The 25,592-nt window shown below is 45.0% G+C and overlaps 1 protein-coding gene across 2 annotated transcripts in view; it reads left to right on the top strand.

Moving 5' to 3' along the window:
• The first annotated feature begins 12,055 nt into the window (after positions 1-12,055).
• BTBD2 (BTB domain containing 2) overlaps positions 12,056-25,592 on the top strand; it is a 53,983-nt gene continuing 40,446 nt past the window's right edge. Inside the window, exon 1 of one of the 2 annotated variants that reach the window (XM_088452943.1) lies at positions 12,056-12,680. In XM_088452943.1, coding sequence (XP_088309069.1) covers positions 12,220-12,680 — 461 coding nt within the window. In that variant the 5' untranslated portion in view covers positions 12,056-12,219. The remainder of the gene's footprint in view (positions 12,681-25,592) is intronic. The other variant, XM_088452944.1, reaches the window with a different exon arrangement.

Raw genomic sequence — 25,592 nt, forward strand, 5'->3', positions numbered from 1 at the left:
TCAGCCCAAACCACAGTCAGACACTTTCTGAGGCAGCTCACACATCATGTAGAATAGTATAATTACAGAAGTTGCTTTGAACATTGGATAGATCTTAACTTCATGATCCATCTAATATTCAGAATGAACTATGGTACTGATGTGGGGTTAAAAGTACACATGTTTAGAATATGTTGTGTGAATTTACAATGTGTATGCTCAGAAAATGAGCATGTGCAAAAGCATCTGTGCACAGTCATCTGCACTTGGACCCTTACGACCAAAAAGGTGGAACTGGTAGTATGTGTGTGTGGGGCGCTAGCCCATTTGGGGCTACCCCTACTTTCACAATTTCCTGCTAATGTCTCTGCATTAGATTAGCTTCATTTATATCTTACATTAATCATGTGTCCCTTTTATGTGTTTGAATGTTTTTGTAGCATATTGTGCAAAATGTCTACAAATATTGTTATCCATAAAAATACAACTTAAAGTGCAGGACTTGTCCCATTGATATGATAAGATGAATTCAGATCTCTGCCACTTCAAGGGATTTAGAAAATCAAGACTTTTAGAAAGGAATAAACGTTGTGCACCTCTTCATGAAACAGGGGGGCTCCCCTCCTTCCCTGGAAAGTGCTGTCCAATCGAATTTCTTTTAACTATCACCCCTCACAACAAAATGTAAATTTTTGCATGGGAGTGCATTAAGAGGAATATTAGCAAAGAATGTCATAGGCCGGCCCAGCTCCTGACAGAACTGCAAAACTGGCACATATAAAGCTTGTGCATTTGTGCTGCAATTTTGTGCTTTTCAAAATGAGCCATAGAGAGGAGAGATGTGCGCCGTCCCTCGTGTTTTGTTTTGGTTTTGGATCTGGATATCCCCTGGTTTTGGATCTGAATCTGATTTTGGATTGTTTCCTTGGTGTTTTGTTTTCGTGTTTTGGATCTGGATTTTTTTCTTAAAAAATAAAAAAACAGCTAAAATCACATAAATTGTGCCCTTTTTTTGTTCCTACAGTATTAATAACCTCAGTAACATTTATTTCCACTTGTTTCCAGTCAATTTTGGTTACCTCACAGCTCACAATATTGATTTTTTTTCATCTAGTTAAAGGGCCAAAAGGTTGCTGGCTCAAAACTGATTGATATAATTATTAATAGAGTTGAGGACTGTGCAAAGATGATGGTTGGGATACCCTTGAGGATTGAAGGCATGGGCCTTCATAGAGGACAAGGAAGTTGACGGCCTTGCATTATCATGATGACTGCTGGCGTCAGCTACAACATGTGGTTCTTGGCCTTGCTCTCCTGTCATGTGACAGCCCTCCATATTTTCTGCGGTCTTGAAGCAGTGTCACAAGCACCAATAGTGTAGCCAAGATACGGTTACAAAATTCACACACGTGCAGTCGTGCGCACACAGAAAAAAAATATACAAAAGATACTATTTTTTTTTTTTTCGAGTCCAGAACTTGGGCTCAGAGCACAGATTGCTGACGACTGGAGTCGGGCAGCACTAGGTTGCGTTGCTGTATCTTGTGTGACTAAGCCTAACATGCACACACACACACAGAAAATAAATAGACAAAAGACACTATTTTTTTTGGGGGGGGGGCTTCGGGTCCAGAACTTGGGCCCAGAGCACAGATTGATGACGACTGGAGTCGGGCAGCACTAGGTTGCATTGCCGACTTGCTAGATCTTGTGCGGCTAAGCCTAACACGCACAGATACACAGACAATTATTAGAGAAAAAACAATTGATTTTTATTTTTTTTCAGCTCCAGAACTTGGGCCCAGAGCACAGATTGATGACGACTGGAGTCGGGCAGCACAAGGTTGCAACTTGCGTTGCTGGCTGGCTCTTGTGCGCTACTGCGGTTAAGCCTAACACCCACGAGCACACACAGAAAAATATAAAAGACACTTTGATTGATTGATTTTTTTGTTTTTAGCACGACTGGAGTTGGCCTGGATCTTGTGCGCTACTGCGGTTAAGCCTAACATGCATGCACACACGCACACACACACAAAAATATAAAAGACACTTTGATTTTTTGGAGTCCAGAACTTGGGCCAGAGATGGACACAGCACAAGCCCAGGACACAGCATACAGCCCAGATGGATCAGCAGACAGCACAGTAACAGTGACAGCACCGTGACCAGAATGGATCAGCAGTCACCAGCCCAGGACACAGCAGCCAGCACCAGCACCTCTCCCAGGCATACACTACCCACCCTCCCTGTTCAGTCTCCACAGCCGGAGTGAAATGTTGTCCGTCGTGTGGTCCCTTATATACTACATTAATCATAGAGATTAAAGCTCGCGAACCATGAGATTTCGTCTCTATAGTTTTGCCTCGATTTGAGAGATCCGAGTAAGGTGGGAACATCCGAGCCTGCTTGGGTCCGACTCGGTTATGCTAAATTCGGGTGGGTTCGGAACTCTGGAATCCGAACCCGCTCATCTCTAATAGAGAGTCAATCAGCACTTGGACAATACTAGATTTATGCAAAGGTGAATGTTCGGCATCTTGAGGAACTCATCTTGCATGAATTTGCACTGTGCTTGTTAAAAAAATTGGTGCAGGCAAGAATGGACGAAGCAGAAATATAGACATATTGATTGCATCTACACTTACGACTGACTAGGCAGACCTGTGTTGTTATGGGGTGTTCTCATTTAGGCAAAGTTCAGATAGGGCATGTTCAAACAAATGTGTTTCATACAAACCGAGATGTAGGTGAAAATAAGCCTGTCTGGAAGCATATCATTTGCCCTTGTATAGGGCATGTGCAAGAGTATGGACCAAGCAGTCCAAATTGTCCAAAAATAGATAATTGGGGGATATGTATACAAAATATGCTTAATTAATTGACAAACAGTAGGACTGTCTCTGTACTGCACATGGCTCTGTGTTAAATGCTGACAATTGAATGGCATAGCTCCCATTGATTTGCAGAACTGTCAAATCCAACCAACAGTGAAACTTGAAGAAATAAAAAATTACATCAGTGGGCGTAATGCATTAAATATAAAAATGCAGTCAAACCTCCAAAAATTGAGAGGGATCCAATCATACGACACATAAACCCGGAAGTCTGTCTATTGCAAATGGAAGCTCTTGTCCGTGAGAGCTGGCCTTTGCGATTTTCTTCATGCATACCGGTAGTTTTAACTCTGGCATGAATGCGATGAGTGGCGGGATGCATTGCATGCAAAATGCAATGCTTGATGCATCCCGCCCAATATGACAAAAAAGCATCAGAGGTATAGGTAGGAGTGAGCTCTCTAATTAGGGATGTCCAGTGTACGTTACAAAAATGGTTCCATTTGTGACTTTAGTCACAAACCTTTGAGATGATAGGATGGTAGCAGAGGGTATTGATTGGTTGGTACTTTGGCCCTGATTCAGACCAACTCGCGAGCGGCTGTCCGCTCGCAAGTGGGTCGATGGTCTGCACTGCACATGCGCACGACGGAGGGAGCTCCGTCGTGCGCATGCGCAAGACGCGACGAGCGAAGGACTTTCCTTCGCTCGTAGTGTCTGATCAAAGGGGGCGTGCTGTCGATGTTGATTGATTTTGGCTCTGATAGAAACTCAACCGCAGGCTTCTGCTCGCAGTGGCGATGGTCGCGATGGTCAAGACCATCGCGACCATCATCCTGCACGCTCGTATATGCTGTGGGTGGTGACCCACAGCTATACGAGCGTCCAGGAAGACGCTCCATATTTATGGAGGTGGGCCCTGATTGAGAGCGAGCGCTCTGGTCAGAGCGTCCAGCTCTGAATCAGGGCCTTTATCCTGACATGATAAAGTACCAACCAATCAGCTCCTGTCATTTTTCCAATACAGCCTGTAACATGACAGTTAGGAGCTGATTACTTTATCACTCTCCACTTTATCACTCTCAAAGGGTCAGTACATTTTCCACAGTAGCTGTTAGCTTGAATATAAAGATCACCTCAAATAAAAGAGGACAGGTTAGGGGAAAAGAAGTGAGAAAGCCAGTTATCAAGGAATTTAGACACTGAAAATGAAGAATGGGTAAATGGCCATAACGTCGGAGCAGATAGAAGAGATAGACAGTGGGGACTTTGGAGGTTGAGATTAGAGGGTTCAGTGGGATGAAGCACAAAAAGCAGCAAGGTGAGAGTAGGATGCTCACATAGAGGCCTATTCGTCATAACTAAAAATTTGATGGAGGTAATTAGTTTTAGAACTCTCATGGAGTTCTACCAAATTACCGGAGGAATTCATCATTCCTCTTCTCCATCAGTATCTATTTCGAAAAGCTGTCATTTTTACGATGACAGCTTTTCAAGAAATAGATACTTTTTCCTAACTACTCTACCTTACCGCAGCTGTAATCAGTGCCTACAGCTGCGGTAACTCTGTGTAATCCTCCAACCACCCCGACACCCTCCCCTTTGCTCACCTCCCTGTCCGCCACCTAACTGGCCGCTGCAGCCGCGGACCCCGACCTGCCGTCTAAAGAGGAGAAAACAGTTAAGTTACAAAAATATATATATATATTATTATTATTTTTTTTTTTTTACTTTGCTGTGTTCTGCTGGGAGAACACAGTCGGAGGCAGCAGCCGGAGGAGGTACGAGGGAGCGAGCTGGAGGACGACCTGTCCAGCTGAAAGCAGGTAGCTGTAACCCGCTGTACGCCACCTGAGAGTGGCATATAGTGACACCATCAAATTCCAAAAATACATCATTTTCGGAATTTGATGAATAGCCTAATTTCTTCATCCCTATACTAATGTATGGGGAGTGTGGAAATTACACAGGCGGACTTAACCAGGCGATATCAGTGATATCTCCTGTGTTAAGTGTGTTAATGAATACTAAAATAACGCTAATTAAGGAAAATGTCCTTAAAAACTTTATTTTAGTGTTGATGAATAGGCCCCATAGTGCCCCTGAATCACATTACACAACATATTAGTGTCTCTTATTCATGTTATGGCCTTTTACACAATGCCCACATGTGTGCCCCTTATATACAAAGCCCACAGTGGTAGTGCCCCTAATACACATAATGCCAACAGTAGTAGTGCCCCTTATACAATGCCCACAGCAGTGCCCCTTACACATAATGCCCACAGCAGTAGTGCCCCTTATGCAATGCCCACTGTAGTGGTGCCCCTTATGCAGTGCCCCCAGTAGTGGTGCCCCTTATGCAGTGCCCACAGTGGTAGTGCCCCTTATGCAGTGCCTACAGTGGTAGTGCCCCTTATGCAGAGCCCACAGTAGTAGTGGCCTTATGCAGTGCCCCCAGTAATAGTGAACCTTATGCAGTGCCCCCAGGAGTGGCGCCCCTTATGCAGTACCCCTTATGTAATGCCTCCATTAGTAATGCCACCAGTAGTAGTACGCACAGTAGCAATGCCCCCTGTAGTAGTGCCCCCAGTAGTAATGACCCCTGTAGTAATGCCCATAGTGGTAATGCCCCCAATAGTAATGTCCCCAGTAGTAATGCTCCCTGTAGTAGTGCCCCCAGTAATAATGCCCCCTGTAGCAGTGCCCCCAATAGTAATGCCCCCTGTAGTAGTGCCCCAATAGTAATGCCCCCTGTAGTAGTGCCCCCAATAGGAATGCCCCCTGTAGTAGTGCCTCTTGGCTGCTCCTCGGAACTCGGAGAGACGTCTCTCCCATAGTGATCATGGGGGGAGCCGAAAGCCGGAGCTCAGTAGTGAACACTAGCCTCCGACTACCGCTGTGGGGAAGGAGCCAGACGCCTGCTGGTAACAAAATCTCAGCAGGCACCCGGCAAACTGGAGGCTCCCTGCAGAGTGTCTGCAGAGAGAGTGGCTGGTTCCGTCTCCAAATAGTACTGACGGCGGTTCCGGCCCATTTTAACCCCTGAGAAGCACCCATAGGACAGAACTGCAGGGAAAGCAGTCAGGAAAGGTTTTGATGACAGCAAGGAAGTTGAGGGAACTATGATGAAAGGATTGTGGATGGAGGTGAGTTTATTGCAGATATACCTGGTATTCCAGAATGCACAGTAAAAGGTGAACTTTGGGGTAGAATGAGCGGTGGGAACAATTGACGGGGACACGGTGAAGCCCAACTGAGTAGGGGGGTGAGAGACTTGGTTATGCATAGTGGAACATAAATTCGAAATGAAAAGAGGAAGGGAGGTGGCAGTAAGTGGGAGAAGTATAGAAGGTAGGTCAAGCAGGTGAGGGTAGCTGTATAGGAGATGTGGATAAAGCAGGATGGGTTTGGAAAAGGCAGGAAAAGGTGGTAAGTCAACTGGTATAGGGTCAAGGTAGTGAAGGGAAAAACAGCACAAGTAACTGTTTTATTCAGCAGTGCACGCTAGAGCTGAACGCAGATTCCCAATGATCGGGCATCTGCGGGGAATCAGTATGTAATACCAGTCAGAATCCTGATGTCTGGATCCCGACATGGTTAACATACCGACACGTGGTGGTCGGTATGCTAACCCTCCCTCTCTCCCTGCCGCTCCCTCACTGGTGCCTGAACCTAACCTCCCCTTCTAGTGCCTAAACCTAACCTCCCCCTCCCCGCACCCTTAACCTAACCCTCCCACCTTAGTGCCTAACCCTAACCCTCCCCCTAGTGCTTACCCATAAACTTAACCCTTCCCCCACCCCGCTACTTACCTTCGGCATCCTGGCGGTCGGGATGCCGGTGCCAAGATACTGACCGGTGTCGGTACTCTGGCGCTGGTAAGGTAAGTGTCGCCATCAAGACCGCCAGGATACCGGACACATACCATCTGCGCAGGCACCAGAATGGGTCTGCGATACCGCACGCAGACTGTCAGCAGATTGTCTCTGATTGACAGTCTGCTGCTGTTTGTGGGCGGGGAGGGGGCAGCAATGGCCCCCGTTTCCTGAAACGGAGGCGTGATGCCGTCATTGGGGGGGAGAGAAGAGACCAGGATCTCCATCGTCTAACGTAGATTTCCTGGCCTCTTCTTCTCATCTGTGGCGGCCCCATGGATCACCTTAGCCAGCCAATGTTCCCACAGATTATCCGATGCTGTGTTGGACAACACAGCTCATGCATATGTAGTTAAACATATGTGAACATGCTATAGGTATGTGTACGGCTTTTCCCACTAGACCATGCTCCCTTATCTTTGTTTGGTTGCGCGCCTTCAGCGCAGACGCAACAGTACCCCTGGGGGCGTCGAAAATAATATTTGCTCACCTAAAAAATTGGGCTCGGGCCGGCCCCGATCAGGTCCTATGTACCCATAGCAAGTAGTTATGAACCCATAGGCGTACACGGGTCCCTGGGTCCAGGGGAACCCCGCACTGCACACTCTGCACCCAAATGATACTTATCTTGTGCTGGCAAGCGGGTTTCTCTTCCTCCACAGCGCCATCTTCCCAGAGACATCTTCGAGAAGATAGCATCACACAGCGAAAGCAAAGGCTCATGGTTTTACCAAGGTAAACAGTTACTTGCTCTTTCTTGATCTATTCCCAACTCAGAATCAGGCCCATAGTTCTATACAGGAGTGTGAAACATGGAGGAATATAGGAACATGTATAGGTTGACAGAGGGCCTCAATCAGAGATGAACGCAAACCCAATGGCTTTTTAGTGAGTCTGTAGTATTTTCTGCGTCTTTTTCCTTTTTAACTTGCTGGTTTCTTTTTCTCACCGTAGGAAAAAAGAACAATACACTGTCCTAAGGGGCAGACTGAAAGGGCCATGGCGTGTAGCCTGGGAAGGTGCAGTTGCTAGGGAGACCATCCGTCCGTAATCCACTTGTAGTGGGCCTGATTCAGAGGTCGACGCAAATGTCGTCCCAGTGTCCGAAGATTTTTTTTTTAAATTCACACTCATTGACATCACTATCTCTATTCCCACCTCTGGTCCACATCCTCTGTTTCTTGAGCTTTTGACCGCATATGTAATCTGTCGGCTTCTACCTGTAAATGAGTGGCTGATGTGTGCAGTTACAGAGCTCAGTGAGCACATTGCGATTGCAATAGTGATTACACACGCAGTCTCACTGCGATGATATGCTAATCCATTGCGATCACTATACCGATGCAGCACTACATAAGGACGCCCATCAGTGGCTAATTACTGCACGCCCCGACACTTCCTGTTAATCATTCTACGATGGGTCTGCATAGTCACTGCGATCGCAGTCCCGATCGCAGCGGCCGGTTCACATACACGTAACAACTGGAAGACTGCGTGCGTATTAGCAGTTGCGATCCTTGCTGAATCAGGCCCACTGTTCCATGTGTCCCATTCCCTCACAATATAAGGTAAGCCAAGACAAGCATGAGGGGGTGACTGCCTTGCTCATTCTCTGGTGACATATGGTGGCTCTGTTATATAAAGGGGCATAAGAGGTTCTAGCAAAAAAAAAGAGGCACTAGGGGTTCTTGCATATAAAGGACATAAGAGGATCTGACATAAGGGCAAAGAGGGTTGACATATAAAGGGGCAGTAGAGGGATGAGCTCTGATGGAATATGCTCAGGCTCTGCACTGGTGGGATGAAGGGGGCTCTGTCATATAAAGGAGCATTATGGGTTCTAGCATATAAAGCGCTGGGGTCGGCAGTGGCATCACTAGGGTTGGTGTCACACAGTGCGCCTACTCAACCTGTCACCCCTATCTCTGGAGTCCTGATGCTCGAGAAAGGGGGCATAGCCTCATGCTCACAAAGTCATACCTGAGATGCTGGAGCCATGTTATCTGCCTACAGGAACGCAGACACTGCCAGACACACACCCTGAAAACGGCAGAACACGCTTCCATTTTAGCTGTCACTCCCAGCTACCTCCCACAAAATGTTCACTTCCTGTCAATCACGTGAAATGGAATCCTCACTGCAACCGTTGTTGCAATTCAATCGCTATGCATATGCAGTGTGACTTACATGCATGTCTAACAATTGCTCAATCTGCGTAAATATTGGCACTGAGTCCACATCTGAATCAGGCCCACTGTTCCGTATTTACCCCATACTGGCCGGCACGCACCTTGGGGTACAAATGTATGAAAGAAGGGAGACTCCTCTTTCAAACAATGAAGTTGTTGTATGGTGATCACCAAACAATGACTGAAACGGTGATCAAACAATGACTGAAACGGTACACAAAAAATTAAATTTTTCACAGATGGGGGAATATAGACCATATCTCGCCCTTCTTGTGTCAAATAATACAATTGGTCCTTCATTTAATGCATTATTGGGCTGTTTACTTTAAAAAAAATGGTAAGCCTTATTGGGTTACCATATTATTCCTACACCTAATAAACAAATTAAATCGAGATGGCAAAATTAGGAAAAGTGCAGATTTTTTTGTGAAAACCTACAAATGAAATCCTGCTTTTTGCTATTTTGGAAAGGTGGATTAATGCCTTAATAAGTACCACAAAGTATTTCTTTGTGGTGTTTATTTATGTTTGCTTTTGGTTCACTTTCTTGATATTACAAATATTTTTTTTTTTTTTTTTAAATATTTTATTTGTTGCGTTAGAATGGGCAAAATGACTATGGGGTTTATTTACAAAGAATCGTGTCTGGCGGAGATTTCATTCCCGTGACAGTTTTCCTTGTTTTTGTTTTTACTCAGAGATTTACTAAAGCAAACACGAGGGCAAATACATGATTCCGCACAGAAATAGATGGCAAAAAACGCAAACAGAAGTCATTAGACCATTGAACCAACACGCAAATATTTATACATATAATTCAACTCACAGATTTACTAAGAATTGTGTTTAAAAACATGATAGAACACTGAGCAGAATAGAAAAAATTAATAGAAGTGCTTATGAGCTGCGTGTTCTGCAAAATCACTGCACAGATCAGTGTAATCTATGCAGTGCTTTTGTATGTACTGTAAAGGTTAAAAATCTGGGAAAATAAAAATTATATGGAGTCCCTCCCAAAAGCATAACCAGCCCTGGCCCTTTGAACCCATTCAGGTATAGGAAAATCAGGAAAAACTGGAGTGGTGTTCCCCCTATTTTCCTATAGCCATCACCAAGCTGAACCAGCCAGGGTGGTAATGCCATAGCACCGAGACACACATTGTGGGTTCCCCTTGCCAAAGCATTATCTAGCTCCAAACTGGTTAGCCCAGGGTTAGCAATCCTCAGAAAGTGGGGTCCCCCCTCCCAAGGATGAGCCAAGGGCTCTACCCAGCACGCCTGGTGGCGATGAGTGTGGGGTAATATGTAAAAATTGTAATAATATTGGGGGAGATGTATGTATGAGCCACTATAACTATTCCTGCTTCGCCTCTGTACCGAGGCGAAGCAGGAAGCATTATCGACATCTCGTCTACCGGAGTGGGGGAGTGAAAACTCCTCCCTCTGGCAATCCCTGACAGAGCCCACAGTGCATCAGACTAGTGCTGATGCACTGTGTCTCACCTCCAGGTGGGCTCCAATGGGCATGAGCAAGATCTCACAAGCAGCCTGGAGCCTGGTAGCTGCAGCAGCCAGGGACAGTGCTGTCCCTGCTGTGGTGATAAGGGAACGACAGCTGCAGCTGTCAAAATCTATAGCTGCAGCTGTTGGAACGGTCAGTGCCACGTTAGCAGTGCCGATAGTTACCACCCAACCCCACATTAATGCATGGGGAGAAGCGGTATCAGTGCTCATAAGTTGGGTTGATAACACTAATCCCCCTAACCAGGGTCGCCAAGAGGGGGGTGCGGTTACAAATTACCCGGGCCCGGGCTTGCTGGAGGGATCCGGGTCTGGGACCGCGCCCTCCCTTCTTCATCGCAGCAGCCCAGCACACGCTGCTATGTGCTGGGCTGCAGTGGGAGACTGCTCGCAGCTGCTAAGCAGCAGCTGGAGCAGTCTCCTATGCCTATGGGGAGAGTGTTCACACTGATCACACACCCCATTGGCTGTGTGCTGGGCTGAGGGGCTCACAGCGCCGCGAAGAATGTTTTTTTTTTTTTCCTTAAGGGGGCGTGGCCATGTCCCCTGTCACCCATGCCCAGGGCAGCTCTTGGCGGCCCTGCCCGTAACGCCCATTCATCCATCTCTCCCACTGTTCTTTACAGTGGGACTACAGGTCCCAGCAATCCTCCCCTACGGCACTTGTAAAACCGCAAGTGCCACCAGGCTGCTGGCACCTGTATCCTCGCTATAAACAAAATATGTGTGTGTAATGTATATATATATATATATATATATACAAGTCCAAATTCAGCCCGGCACTCCCCTCCAATATCCGCAGACAGCTTGCTCCTGGTGCCCTCCACTGGGGTACGAATCCCCCACAATATAGAAAGAAAGAACTGGCGGCACTCAGGAGACTTTTGTAGAAATAGTGCAAAACTTTGTGCTTTTAATCTACGTTTCGGGACTTTAAAATCCCTTCTTCAGGATACACAACATGATATATATATATATATATATATATATATATATATATATATATATATATATATACTGGAAAAATAGGTTCAGGGTCTGTGGATGGAGCTATAAAAAAGCAATTTTATATTTATATATAAAATATATATATATATATATATATATAGTATTTAGATCCAAAGGCACCCAAAAAGAATAAATTATATATATTTAAAAAACATGTATCGTTCGCTCATATATATAATGTAAGTACTTTATTGTCCATTTACACTCGGGAGCACGCAGCCTGCCTCCTGTGAGGTAGAAATATTGTAGCTGTATGAAGTGGGCATGGAATGATGGAAGTACTGTATAGTATACCTTTCATGAAAGAACCCTTAAGTAATGAGCAATGGGAGGTACAATAATGAAAACTACGCCCATGATAAAAGATGCAAAACCTCAAAATATAAATAGTAGCCTTGGCTTACACAGGATAATTTTAATTTGTTTCATAAATGTCCATTATTGAGATGAATGCACGTGGCTTTAATAAAATGGATCCGAAAGAGAGACAAAGAGACACCACACAGTTTGACCTCTTGCAGACATGGCAACTGCAGGGAAGGTAACGCCATACATAGGTCGTGAGGGAGACCAATTACTGCGCCGTTATGTTGGACATGTGACTGAATCAGAGGACAAGGCGGGGCCTAAACACAGTGTCCTCCATTTTCCGTCCGGGCCTTGTTCCTGCAATTCTCCAATCAGTACACGGACTTTTACATCTCTCGTAGTCAGGGTCCCTAGCCCCGCCCCACGCTGCTGTCTCCTCGATGTCTGCTCTTTTCCCGCGCCCTGCGGCTACTGCGGTGATTGGGGCCTCCCCGCCTCATGCGCCGCTGCTGCCCGGTACTATTTGTAAACAGCGCCGGGGAACCTCCACCCCCGTCCGCCTCATCCTGCTCCCGCCCACCGGAGCCTCCCCCATCCAAGATGGCGGCAGGTGGGAGCGGCGGCCTGTCGTTCCCCGGGGTAGTGGGCAACAGCTCCCCCAGCAACCGCAGTGGGTCGTCGGCCACGTCCTACAACTATAGCGGCGGAGCCGCCGCCTCATCCCCCGGGAACCAGGCAGCGTCTGCGATCTCCTCGACCGGGGCCTCCCCCCCAGCGGCCCCGCCTCCGCCCCCCCCTGCGGGCGCTGGCCTCCTGCACCGGGAGCCCGTATATAACTGGCAGGCCACCAAGACCACGGTGCGGGAGCGCTTCACCTTCCTCTTCAACAACGAGGTGCTGAGCGACGTGCACTTCCTGGTGGGGAAGGGACTGGGCAGCCAGCGGATCCCCGCACACAGGTATACTTGGCGCTGCAGCAGCTACTACATCATCATGTGCACGACGACACGGCAGCAGCAGCAGCACATTGTTATATACACAGCATGTGTGATGTCACACCCCCGCCAGCTGACAGCAGCACACTGACACACACCGCAGCACAGGAGAGCAGGCAGTTTATGTGTACAGTCACAGCTTATCCTCCCCATCTAACCTTGCTTCGTACCTTCTTGGGGATTGACATGGTGAGTTGCAGAGTACACGGGTAGCGCACACATCCCGAGCCCGTATCCCAACCTACAGACATGACCACTTGCACTCATTTTGGGGTCATTGAGATATATATTACATAATTACTGTCAGCATTAAGTTTTCTATTTTCATAGCTCACAGAATGTAGATGTAATCTAACAATAGTTAGTGTTCTATATAATTGTGCTGATGAGCAGAATGCTTATTGTGAATGAATATTCATTTGTTACCCATAATAATATAATTACCTATTTAGTGGTTATTGGCATTATTTACCCTAGTCTGTATATGTGAATTTGTTTGGTAGGGAATATAGATTGTAAGCTCTACTGGGGCAGGGATTAATGTGAATGATTACATTTTCTTTGTCAAGCACTGCATAATATATGTAGGCACAATATGAATGATAAATAATTTAAGTGTATATGTACACTGAGAAAAATGCTACGCAAGTGTAGACAAAAAACTACTGTGGGTGTGTGGGCATACATACAAGACGATATCTTTGAACGATAGTGATATCGTTCAACGATCTATCATTCCTTGTGTATGCATTGAACAACCAACGATGCGCACTCCAGCTGGGCGATATCGATATCTATGGTCGTCCGTACATGCAGGCCAATTTGGACGATATCTTCAAGAATTGCCTGTTCAGAAATGTGGCAGGATGACTTCACTGAAAGATACTGATCGTAGATATCTTTGTGGGTACACCCAATATCGTTTTGTCCTGCACTACAAGGGAAAGTGCAAGGGAAATCGTTCAGCAATATCGTTGATGCAGCACATTGTTCTGTGTGTACCTGGAATTTATTCGCACACCTCAACTTCCCAACAGCATAATCTAATGTCTGCTTCATGAACATTGCCATTGGACTTCTATTGTACTTCGCTGAGCATTAAGGAGCAAATTCTGAGTAGGACACAGTTGAGCAAGTTTTTTCTTTTGCACGCGTTGCGCACAGAGTGGTAGTTGTGATGGAGAAGCATGGTATCAGGAATATCAAGAAAATGTTTTGGGAGATGACAGTGAGGGTAGCTAAGCAGATGCATGGAGATGGTCTCTTTGTGTGTGTTATGGTAGTGTCGCAGGTATGTCGCTGTAGTGGTTGTGAACTCAGACTCACTATTGTTCACATTAGAGGTCATATTCTGACGGAGAATCTGCAGCTAGCATATTTCAGTAATGTGACCGATGGTTGCATCTAAAGACTTAACAACCGACAGAATTTGAGTGTCTAATGACATTCAAAATGGGAGACTCAGTCTTTGCACTTTCAGATGTATAGCTGTACACCAGGAAAGAGATTATTGTGGTATTTTCATAATGTCCCAGGCATGTAACCAGCAAAAGACACTCACACCGCTGTGTACGACTCAGAATCGTCCCTTTTACACGTTTGAACCCTTACAACATCAAAGTTGACACCAAGCCATAGTTGGACAAAGTGTATGTGTACAGGTATGTTGGCTTCAATTGTTTTCTTTTGGACTCTGGAGAAGATTCTATTGTTTATTACTTAGCATCTGAAGTGACCCGGAGCTATTCAATTGTTTGCATGACCAGCCCCGTACTGGTCGCAACGGCCACATTCTGCACGGGATTAGACACTAATCTGCTTCTCACTTGCTAAGTGCTGGACATGCTGCAGCTACCGCGCACCTGACACTGGCATCCAGCCCCAAAGTCCTACTTTACGTAGATATCTGTTCACACGTCAGGATTGTGCAAGCAGAAATCTGGGTGCTCAAAACAATTGAATAGCTCCTGATCAATTTAGATGGGATCAATAAACAATTGAAACTCCCTCTGTCACAACACATTTTAATTGGCTTTAAAGTTGGGAACACATTGGACGATATATATTGGCTGTTCAGTTGAATGGCCGAAATATCGTGAGCTCGTCTGCGGGTGTGTACCCCCGATGTGTCTGTGAACGACGTCATTCACAGACATATCGCATCGGATGTTCAGCATAGTGCACGGCCGATATATCTACAGATATATATTGGTGCATCTGCTGGTGCGTACAGACGACCTGCCGATTGCCCATACTGCAGGCACCCGGCGGTGAGTGGCACCTCAACTTTAAATGCCCGCCCAGTTGTGATGTCGGGCCCGACACTTCGGGTGGACAATTGGTAAATGTATATGTACTTACCAATCATCAGATGGAAGGCCGACCTGTCGGCCTAGTATGTACCCACCAGAAGACTGCACTTCAAAAGCCTAAAATTAACTCCTATGTGTATGACACTTAAGTTTGGGTTTCTGTTTAAATAGGATGTGTGTATGGTCTGTTTGATTAGGCAAATACTCCTCCACGTTATGGTCCTCAAATATATAAACATTACACCAAATTATGACCACAGGAAAGTATTATATAATGCTTGCAACCACTTGGAAATTAGAAACTTCTACAGAATATATTAAAGATATGTTAGATCACTAGTATGATGATGACTTATTCTAAACATGACAAAAGTTATAGGAGTAGTTGAGCATTAAACAATCTTCACATTTTGTAGTTAAGTCTGTCTTGTGTTCTTGGTAGATCTTCCTTCCACGTCTGGCTACAGGAGACTTAAAGCAGTGATCGTGCTGAGCAGAAAAATTTGTGGGTCCCAGGGACCCCTCACTTTGAAAAATTGGGGTCCTACTCAACTGTTTCTGGATCCCATCTAATATTATGGGGTATGAAGGCAGGCAGCAGTTGGGACAGTGCTGGGGGGTCAGGAGGCAGCTTGGGCAGTGCTGAGAGTAGGTAGCATTTGGGGTAGAGTGGGGGCAGGAAGGGGGTGAGTGCATCCCTTGTATATCCCAGTTACCCTGCTTCTAAGTGATGTGCCATGGACTATGTAGAGAGGCCGTCTTGCTGGAAAGTCTGTGGCCCGGGAGTCTGCACATGATGGGAGGAGGGGCACAAATACCGGTAGCTAGACAGAGCAGGCACTTGAAGCTACGGGGCAGACTGGAGGCAGAGCGGGCAGGTCACTTGCGCCGGACCCCGGTACTGTTGCCGGGGGTCAGTGCAAGTCTAGTGCCCAGTGGCAGCCGCACTGGAACAGCTCTCGAGCCGGCCCTGTGCTAGCAGACACTGCAGGGCCGGTTACATGCAGCAGAGAGTCAAACATAGGCTTACTGGAGAGAGGAAGCCCTCCCCAGCAATGACCAGCGGCAGCTCGCCATGATATCCTAGCGACTGCCGAGGTGTAGGAGGCAGTGGGGGATGGTCGGCAGAGCTCGGGTGGCGAGTGTACCAGGAAAAGCTGAAGGCTGTAATTTATTGGGGAGATGCCTGGGGAGGACTGCTATTGGCTGCAGCAGCGCACACAGGTCAGTGACCGCATCCTGCGAGACCCTCGCTCATTTCTTAAAAAAATGAGTCCCTAACTGCCTGTAGCGTGTAAAAGTGCTATAGCGCTTATTTTGTGCTCACTGATTAAAGTACCAGTAAACCTAAAATACAAGTTTGTTTATGTAAAGCTAACAACGTTCACAGTGCGCATGTAGATACTTTAGGAGTTTATCATAACTGGAGCTTTTTAAGATAGTTATAATTTCTAAGAATGTGTTCCTTGAGCAGACTTGTGGGTAGTAATTACATTCAGTTGCAGTTTAGTCAGCCTCTTTTGGCTACTTTTAGCTCGCAAAATGGTTTATAAAGCAGAACAGTAACTTTAATTCATCTGAATGGCAAGTGCAAATATTGTGCAGTGTCAAAATAATATAGACTCTAAATTTGCAGATAACCATTTTACGTAAAGGCTGCTGTTTTCTTCTCAATTTTACTACGCAGGTCAAGGAAAACCACAAAATACATATATTGTGTAATACTGTTTTTCTTATCAGGGAAGAGAGTAGAGAATTCAGGTTATGCATTTCTGCTAAGCAAGATAGTGACATCAGCAGATGTTTACAAGTGATAAAACTGTTTAAGAAAGAAAATGGTTTACCATTTAAAAAAAAAAAATGTAGTAAAAAAGATGGCTCGCCAATAATACTGGTTTCAAGGTTTATCACCTGGGAAACTAATATTTCACTGTTTCACATCTGGCCATCTGACACTGCAGTATTAATGGGGCATATTTATTAATTATCGGGTTTTAGAGCCGATTGTTATCTTATCACCGCAATAAGAAATTAAGGATCACCATAATTTATTAAAAAAACACAGGCACTGTGATATATTAGAAGTAATGCAATCGCTTTACTTCCTGGTTCGGGGGCTGACTGTGTATATGCGTGCTCATCATACTACGCATGTGCGAGTGGCCATTACTGGGTATGGTCCCTTTCGATCCCTGTCCCGTTTAAATTGTGCAGAATGTAGGTTATAATGGCCTAAACATGGCACTAGCTACTGGGGTAAGCTCTTGAATTCAAAACATGCTAAATTCAACATTTTTGCAGCCCAAATAGAAACCTTTGCGGTAGAAATTATGTCCAGAGCAGCCGAAATTGCTCCGGTCCTCCCTGGATACATCCAGGGGGTGCTTTATATTTTCATGTAATGTTTTCCCTATAAGACAGTGATCACAAATACGCGCTACAGTGTGTATTTTACCAACTTTGGAGAACCGAGGACTCGCTTTACAAAAATAGGTGGGTCACTGGGGACACACTCCGTTACAGCCAATCCCTTGCTGCCAATTAAGTGAAGGGCGGGCTGGGCTGGGAGGCAAAGGGGAATATGATTCCCGGGCTGGACCCCTCTACAATCTATTTGGAGTTGAAGCTGTAACTATTGGCAGTTACAGGAGTGGGCCGGATTTGCACGTCTGTCGCGGATTGCGGGGAGGAATTCTCGCCCGCCACATTCAATTACTGTGTGGCTTCTCCCTTCTGCTTGATCCGGTCCTTCTCCCTGCAGCATTGTCAGCAGTGGGGAGGAGAGTGATCATACGGGAGCAACAGCACTGACTGCAGTGGGGAAGAAAATAACTGCGCTGTTGGGAGCTGCAGTACAGCCGGCAGCGGGGAGCAGAGTGATTGTTCCGTGGGTAATAGAGACCACCAGGGAGCTGCAGATCTACCAGCAAGGAAGAGAAGGGACCCTGTGCCTGAGGGGAGCTGCATCATTACTGGCACAGTGAAGGAGAGTGACCGCATGGGATCCTCAATACTGCCAGCAGGGAGTAGGAGAGTGACAGCTGGGGAGTTGCAGTACTGCTAACTGGGGAGCTGTACACTGCTGGTGAGGGACTATTTACATTATTTCATTACAATGTCCTCCCACTATAATATTGTTAGAAATTGAGGGCACGCCTGTGTATTACACTCTCTAAATGCACTGCTGTGTGTGGGCCACTATATTTATGGGGTACTCCTGTGTGTCATGCACTATAAATATGGTGCCCTTCTGTCTGTGGCACACTATGAATTGGGGGCTAGGTAAGGGGGACGTGTGGTAGTCCTATACAAGTTATATTTTGGCTGGGCACAGTGGTCTGGCCCTTAAACTTTTCAAATGGCTCCTAGATTTTCCAAAAATTTGTCTACGCCTGCTGTCACTTAATGCGGCCGTGGACCACTATTTGTGGCAGTGATGGAGAACCCTCTCTTTTAGCCAGCTCTCATTCGCCCCCTTGTTTTCATCAGAGGTCAGACGTTGTGAAGCTGCTGCCTGGGAAGGGGGCATGTTGCAGCTGATGAACCAGACGTTCGTTGAAGTCCTGCGATCTGGGACTTACTGACTGCAGCAGCCAGGAGCATGGGAGATGGATGAGGGCTGAAGGAGCATCTGCAGTGACAGATACCTTCCCTCCAACAACTCACTAGTGGCGGAGGCAGGGCGGGACAGGGGAGTGATATATATTAACATAGTAATAACACTTCAGAGCTGTGCAGATTTTTTTTTTCCCCCCGTAGGGGGAGGAATGGGCTAGCTGCTACTAATAATAAAACTTCTCAGCTGCTATCTACCATTACCCACCCCTCACTGTCTGCCCCTAACCTCCTCCTTGCCCCAGCTGCTGTCTACCCTTACCTACTCCCTACCCCCAGCATTGCCTGCCCCTTTCCTCCTCCTTACCACCAGTATTGCCCCAGCTGCTGTCTACCCTTACACCCTCCTTACCCTTTAGCACTTCCAGCCACTAACCTCTTCCTTGCCCCCTGTACGGTCCCAGCTATTTACACTTTCACCCTCCATACATGGTCCTAACTTCCTCCTTACCCCCAGTACTACCCAAGTTGCTATCTTTCCTTACCCTCTCCCTACCCCCAGCACTGCCTGCCCCTAACCTCCTTCTTGCCCATAGTACTGCCTCAGCTGCTATCTACACTTGCCCCCTCTCTACCCTTAGTACTGTCTGCCCCTAGCTCCCTCCTTGAACCTCAGTACTGTCAACTGTTATCTATCCATGCAACAGCTGTCTGCAATTAACCCCTCGCTACCCCCAGCACTGTCTGCCCTTACTCTCCTCTACCCCCGATGTCTCCCTGTTTTTCCCCCAGTTGTACCCCAACTGCTACCTGCCCCCCAGCACTGTCCCAGCTGCTGCCTGCTTTAACCCCACAATAATATATGATGGGACCCAGAAACAGTGGAGTAGGACCCCAATTTTACAAAGCGAGAGGTCCCTAGGACCCACAAGTTTTTTCGCTCATTGCGATCACTGTAAGAGTAGTGCTGTCAGATCGCCAAGCTGTGGAGAGAAGTCAGCAAAGCTATAGGTGTTGGGCATAGGTTGAAGCTATACTTAAGTGCTGGCCCCTAGCTACATATAGTAAATAGTATTATTTGTTATCATTTTTCTTCTTTGTTCCTCCATGGCAGCCTACACCTTGGGAATTGGACCTGTTTCCCCTAGTATAGACAGGAATTTTTTTCAGGGGCTGCCCCCTCATTGTATATAATCCAGATCCAGCCCCTTCCTCTTGTACCTTTTTTTTTATTTTAAGTTTTTTTCCTCTATCTCCAGTTGTATAGAGTAGGATTGGGAAGTTTGTTGTTATTACTATAGCATAGGATTTGCCTAAAATTGCTAGCCCAGTGCTCCTGTATCGCCGCAGCTGAGGTGGGGTGGTTCCCCAGTGGGACGACATGAAGGTGGTGTGCAGCGGACCTGTTGGAGGAAAGGTGACACCCGCGTTGTCCGGGTAGTCTCTCCAAAGCAGCAGGCTGAAACACAAGCGCGAGTATGCAGGGCTGTCTGTGAGTGACGAGCAGGAGGACGCGCCGAATCAGGAGTCTGTGTGTACGCACAGCAGAGGTGCGTGACCTCCGATAAGGATCATGGGATCAAAAATGGTGCTGCACACCGGATGTAGACACACTGCATGTTTTCTTCTATCTACAAATGGAAAAATCATAGCGTGCCACAGCATGACGCAGGACCTTCTCCCCAACAACCAAATAGTGCCTACCTGAGGCAAGTTCCTTCAGTGGGCATTCATATGGATTGTTAGCTAGTGTATGTTAGTGATAGGGTATTTGTTTTTTTTCTGTTTAGTGTTCCTTTGAAGACTGGTGAAGCTAAAAAAGTAGGCGAAGACAAAGCACTTAGGATGTCTGTGTACTGCCTGTGATAAACCATTCTCAGGGACTCAGGGGATGGTGTTTTGTGAGGAATGTGCTCAGAAAGATCCTGCACCTGTGATGTCACAACAACCTAACCAGTTTCAGAAGTTAATGGACTGGATGAAAAAAATAGTTTGTGTCCAAAGAGGATTTTATGTCTATGAAAATGTATTAAAGATCTAGGTCCGAAGCAAGTATTGATTATGATCAGGATATAATCTCTTCTGAGCATGGGCTTGAGGAAGAGTGTGATAATTCGTCCAGTGAAGAGTCTGGAGAGATTCGTGAGGATGTGGGAACTTTGAATGTTGAATTAGTTGAAAGTATGTTAAAAAAACATCTATAAAACCATGAATTATAAAGAAGCTCCTGAACAAAAAGATAGCAGGATGTGTTATTTGAAGATGGAATAAAAAAGGGTAGAAGTTCTCCTGTACATAACGCTATGAAGTAAATTGTATCAGAATGGTAGAACCTAGATAAAAGGCAAAGTAAATGTGTAGAAAGTATGTATCCTTTTTAAAAATCAGTATTTGCTTAATTGGTGCACATTACCTAAAGTGGATGCTGCAATTGCAGAATTATCGACAAGAACTACCATCCCATTTTAGGATGGGGCAACATTCAAAGATACCATAGACAAAAGAATGGAAAATTTCATTAAAAAAATTACAGATTTCTACTGTGGTATCTTTGAAGAGTGGTGTAGGCTTCTGTTTCTAGAGCCTTAAGACTTTGGAGTTTGAATTTACATGCAGATATTGAAGAGAGAATACAAAGACTATACCTTTTGAGAAATTTAGAAATCATGCAGAAAGCTATATATATATATATATATATATATATATATATATATATATATATATATATATATATATATATATATATATATATATATATATATATATAATCAATTTTTTTATGAGAAGTGTCATTGGACACTGTTACATACGCAGCAAGATCTATGGCTACAGGTGTAGTAGCAAGGAGAGCACTATGGCTAAGAGCTTGGATCCCCGAAGCAAATTCAAAGACCAGATTGGCTATGTCACCAGACAGTCCTTTAGGCAGAATTTCAGAAGATTCAATTCCAAACAGCCATGACTACAAAGCTCCTGTAGAAATAGTAGGAGGAAGGCTATTACAATTTATCAATCAGTGGACTCCGTACATTCAAGACAGATGGGTATTTTTACGTGGTATCCAATGGATACTGATTTAGAGTTAAAAAAGGAACCAAGAACAGATGGAAATCTATAGTCAAGAACGCCAACCACAAAAGTGGAAAGGATTGCTATTTGATTAGTTTTATCAATCTGTAAGCAATAAAAGCAGTGCCAGCTATAGAAAGGAAAACCGGGTCCTATTCACCCCTATTTCTGGTAAAGAGACAATCGGGAGAGTTCAGAAGTATTCTAGATCTAAGGCAACTGAACAAATGTACTCAAACAAAGTTTCACATGGAAACATTAAAATCTATTCTAGCAGATCTCGTGCAAAAAGACTTTCTAGTATCGATAAATTTGAAAGATTCTTATTTCCACATTACAGTAAACAAGTCATCAGAGGTTTCTAAAGTTCTGTGTAGCAGGAAGACCTTTCCAGTTCACGTCTTCCCTTCGGTCTATCAACTTCACCAAGGGTATTCACCAAGGTGCTAGTGACTGTGCTGGCGCACCTAAAGGCCCAGGGGATTATGATCTGCCCTTATCTAGACGACCTACTGATATCCGGAAGAACAGAGGATATGGTGCGAGACAATGTAGGACAGGTTCTACAACGTCTGCAGATGCTGGGTTGGATTATAAATTGGGACAAGAGTTGTCTGAATCCAGTCCAGATAATCAAATTCCTAGGGGTTGTGATAAATACCCAGAAATACACAGTCAGTCTTTCAGAAGAAAGATGTACAAAGATGCAAAATATGGTCAGCCTTCTACAGAATTGCAGCAGAATTCAGCTCCGTATAGGACTAAGATTACTTTGCATGATATCGTCAACTATAGATTCCTTAGGCAAGGTGGCACATGAGATCTACAGTGGGATATTCTAAAATTCACCACATACTGTTGAGACAGGACACAAGAAAATCCCTAGGTTGGTGGAAGAGAGTAAATCTAAAAAACAGATCAACACTATTGCTTCAACCACAATACCTAGTATTGACAGATGCAAGCCAACTAGGATGGGGAGCACATGTATCACAACAGGTGACACAAGGTCGATGGACTCAACAGGAAAAGCTATTTACCTCAAATCGAAGAGATATGAGGGCCGTGTGGAAAGCAATACAGTATTTCCAAGAACAACTGAAATGGGTTCACGTAAGAGTATTCTCAGACAACATGAGTGGTAACATCGATAAATCGTCAGGGTGGTACCAGAAGTCAGATCCTCATGAAAGAAGTTTAAAAAATTATAAACTGGGTGGAAAAGTACCTACTTTCCCTTTCAGCACTTCATGTGGCAGGCAAGGAATATGTGATAGCTGACTTCCTGAGTAGGAAACTGATTCTTCCGGGAGAATTGGAACTGAATATAGAAATATTTCAAGAAATAAGAATAAAATTTGGATGTCCAGAAGTGGATCTAGTGGTGTCAAATGCAAACCCAAAACTACTTCAGTTCTTTTCAAGAAACAAAGTACCAGGGACAATCGGGATAGATGTCTTCTCACAAAAATGGTAGTTTCGCCTAGCATATGTCTTTCCACATTTCCCACTGATATATCGGATATTAAAGAAAATCAAACAGGATCAAGTGGAAATAATAGCGGTCTTGCCCTATTGGAGGAACCATTGTTGTTACCAGTCAGACAAGACATGTTAAAACAGGGTCCGTTATTACATCAGAACCCAGCAGTACTCAATTTAGTGGTCTGGAGATTGAGAAGAAGATATTAAAGCAGAAGGGGCTTTCAGAGCAGGTGATACAGAAAAGGCAAGAGAGAATAATTCTTCACAGATGTATCTGGGGAACGTTTATTTCATTTATGGAAAATTAAGCCGAGACCAGGAAGGCACAGATACCACAGATATTGCAATTTCTACATGAAGGATTCATTAAAGGGGTGGCAGTCTCAACGATCAAGGTACAGATATCGCCTCTCAGTGTACTTCTAGACAAGAAATTAGCAGAGAATGAACTAGTGAAGAGATTCTGTCAAGCAATTAAGATTTTGTCCACAAGTTAAACCTGTCACAGCTCCCTGGGACTTAAATTTAGTCCTGAAAACGTTAATGGTGACAACGTTCGAGCCTTTAGAATAAGTGTACTTAAGCATTTAACATTGAAAGTAATTTTCCTAATTGCAATAACATCAGCAAGACGAGTGAGTGAATTGCAGGCCTTGCGGACAGAGGAGCCATATTTGAATATTAGGGCAGACTGAGTAATATTAAAAACAAATCCAGACTTTGTGCCAAAAGTGGTTTAATCTTTTCACCTTAATTAAGAAATTACCAGCTTTTTGCCCTCAACTAAAAGACAAGGAGAAAGCATTGCATACATTGGATCTGAGCTATTTCTACCTTCAGAGAGTAAGCGGCTTCAGGAAAACAAAGTACTTTATTTGTTTTACCATATGGAATTGGACAAGGCTATAGTTCTCCTAAACAGACTATCGCGAGATGGATAAGAGAAGGTATTATCTTGGCCTACTATAAAGAAGGGCTTAAAGTGCCGGAGATCCTCAGAGCACACTCGACTAGGGCTGTAGCTGCTTCTTGGGCAAAGAGGGCGAATGCTTCAGTGGAAGAAATTTGCAAAGCAGCGGCATGGTCATCAATCCATACACTCACTTCTCACTATGCATTATATCTGTCCGATTCTTGTTTTGGAAATAAGGTGCTTTGTGAAGCACTTAAATGCATTTTCTATATGCAGAAATCATGAAGTTTGATTATTGATTAAGAGCTGCATGCAATGCTTTTATGTTCACATTGTTTCTTCTTTTGGGGATTCCGTTGTTTTATTGGGGGGGATTATTCAATTGGTTTTGGGCGCCCATGCTTTATCCCGCATGTCGCTCCCAAAAAGACAGGGTTTAGGTGTGTAAAGCGACTAAACCACTCTAAGGCTGGGGTACACACGTAAAGATTTTCTGTCCAATCATCCAACTGGTTGGAATGAAAATTGGTAATGTATGAAAGCAAATGACAATCAGCAATTTGCTCCCAAATGCCGGAAAATGGACAAAAACTGTTCGAACAAATTGTTTAGATAAAACATTTAACAAACTTGTCTGACGACCATTTTCATCTGTTTTCTGGCATTTAGGAGCAAATTGCTGATCATCAGTTACTCCCATACGTTACCAGATTTTCATTCCAACCAATCAACTAGTTGGCTGGTTGGACAGAAAATCTTTACGTGTGTACCCAGTCCTGGTACTGTTTGGGCATTCTAACCAGGACTTTAAAGATGTCCTCACTCTTCTTTGATGCACTTGCTCCAAACAACCCCTCTTGGCGGACCTGGTCCTGTGAGACTCTGTTAGCGGCTTTTTGTGCTGAAAATTCGGCTAAGTCACAATTTGATGCGTCTAGGATGCACCAGAAGAATCTGCTGATTAATTTGCTATGCAACACTTGTATATCTGTGTGCGGCTGAGTCTCGGTCAGCATGCGAATTGCAACGATGCAGCCAGCTGCAGCTTTTTTCCACACAAAGTTCCCTTTACAGACTCAGTCACACACACATATACAAGTGTCATAAATCAAATTAATCAGCAGTCTCCTGCTGAATCCTAGTTGCATAACATTGCAACTTAAGGTGCATACACACTAGGCGATGTGTTCACGATGCGATATCGTGAGTGATTTCCCTTTGAACTCTCCCCGGCACTCCAGGACACGATATGGTGCTAAAGAGTGTCAAATCTGACCAACGATTTAGCGTGCATCCTTAACGATTTCCATTGCGTCGTGTACGAGATTGGCAGATCTTGCCTTCTGTAGGCAAGATCTGAAGATGCGATGTACAACCAGCGGGTACGCGCATCTGCATTGTGATCATGAGTGAACACTCACGATTTTGGATGTATTTTACACGATTTGTCTTTCAGATGTGTCGAAATCGGGCGAATCCTGTAGAATATCGTCTAGTGTGTACGCACCTTTTTAGATTCATTTTTGGCCCTTGCTCGGCAGA

This window comes from Taudactylus pleione, unplaced genomic scaffold, assembly GCF_031769625.1.
Source record: "Taudactylus pleione unplaced genomic scaffold, aTauple2 ptg000560l, whole genome shotgun sequence".
In the NCBI taxonomy this organism is placed as follows: Eukaryota; Metazoa; Chordata; class Amphibia; order Anura; family Myobatrachidae; genus Taudactylus; species Taudactylus pleione.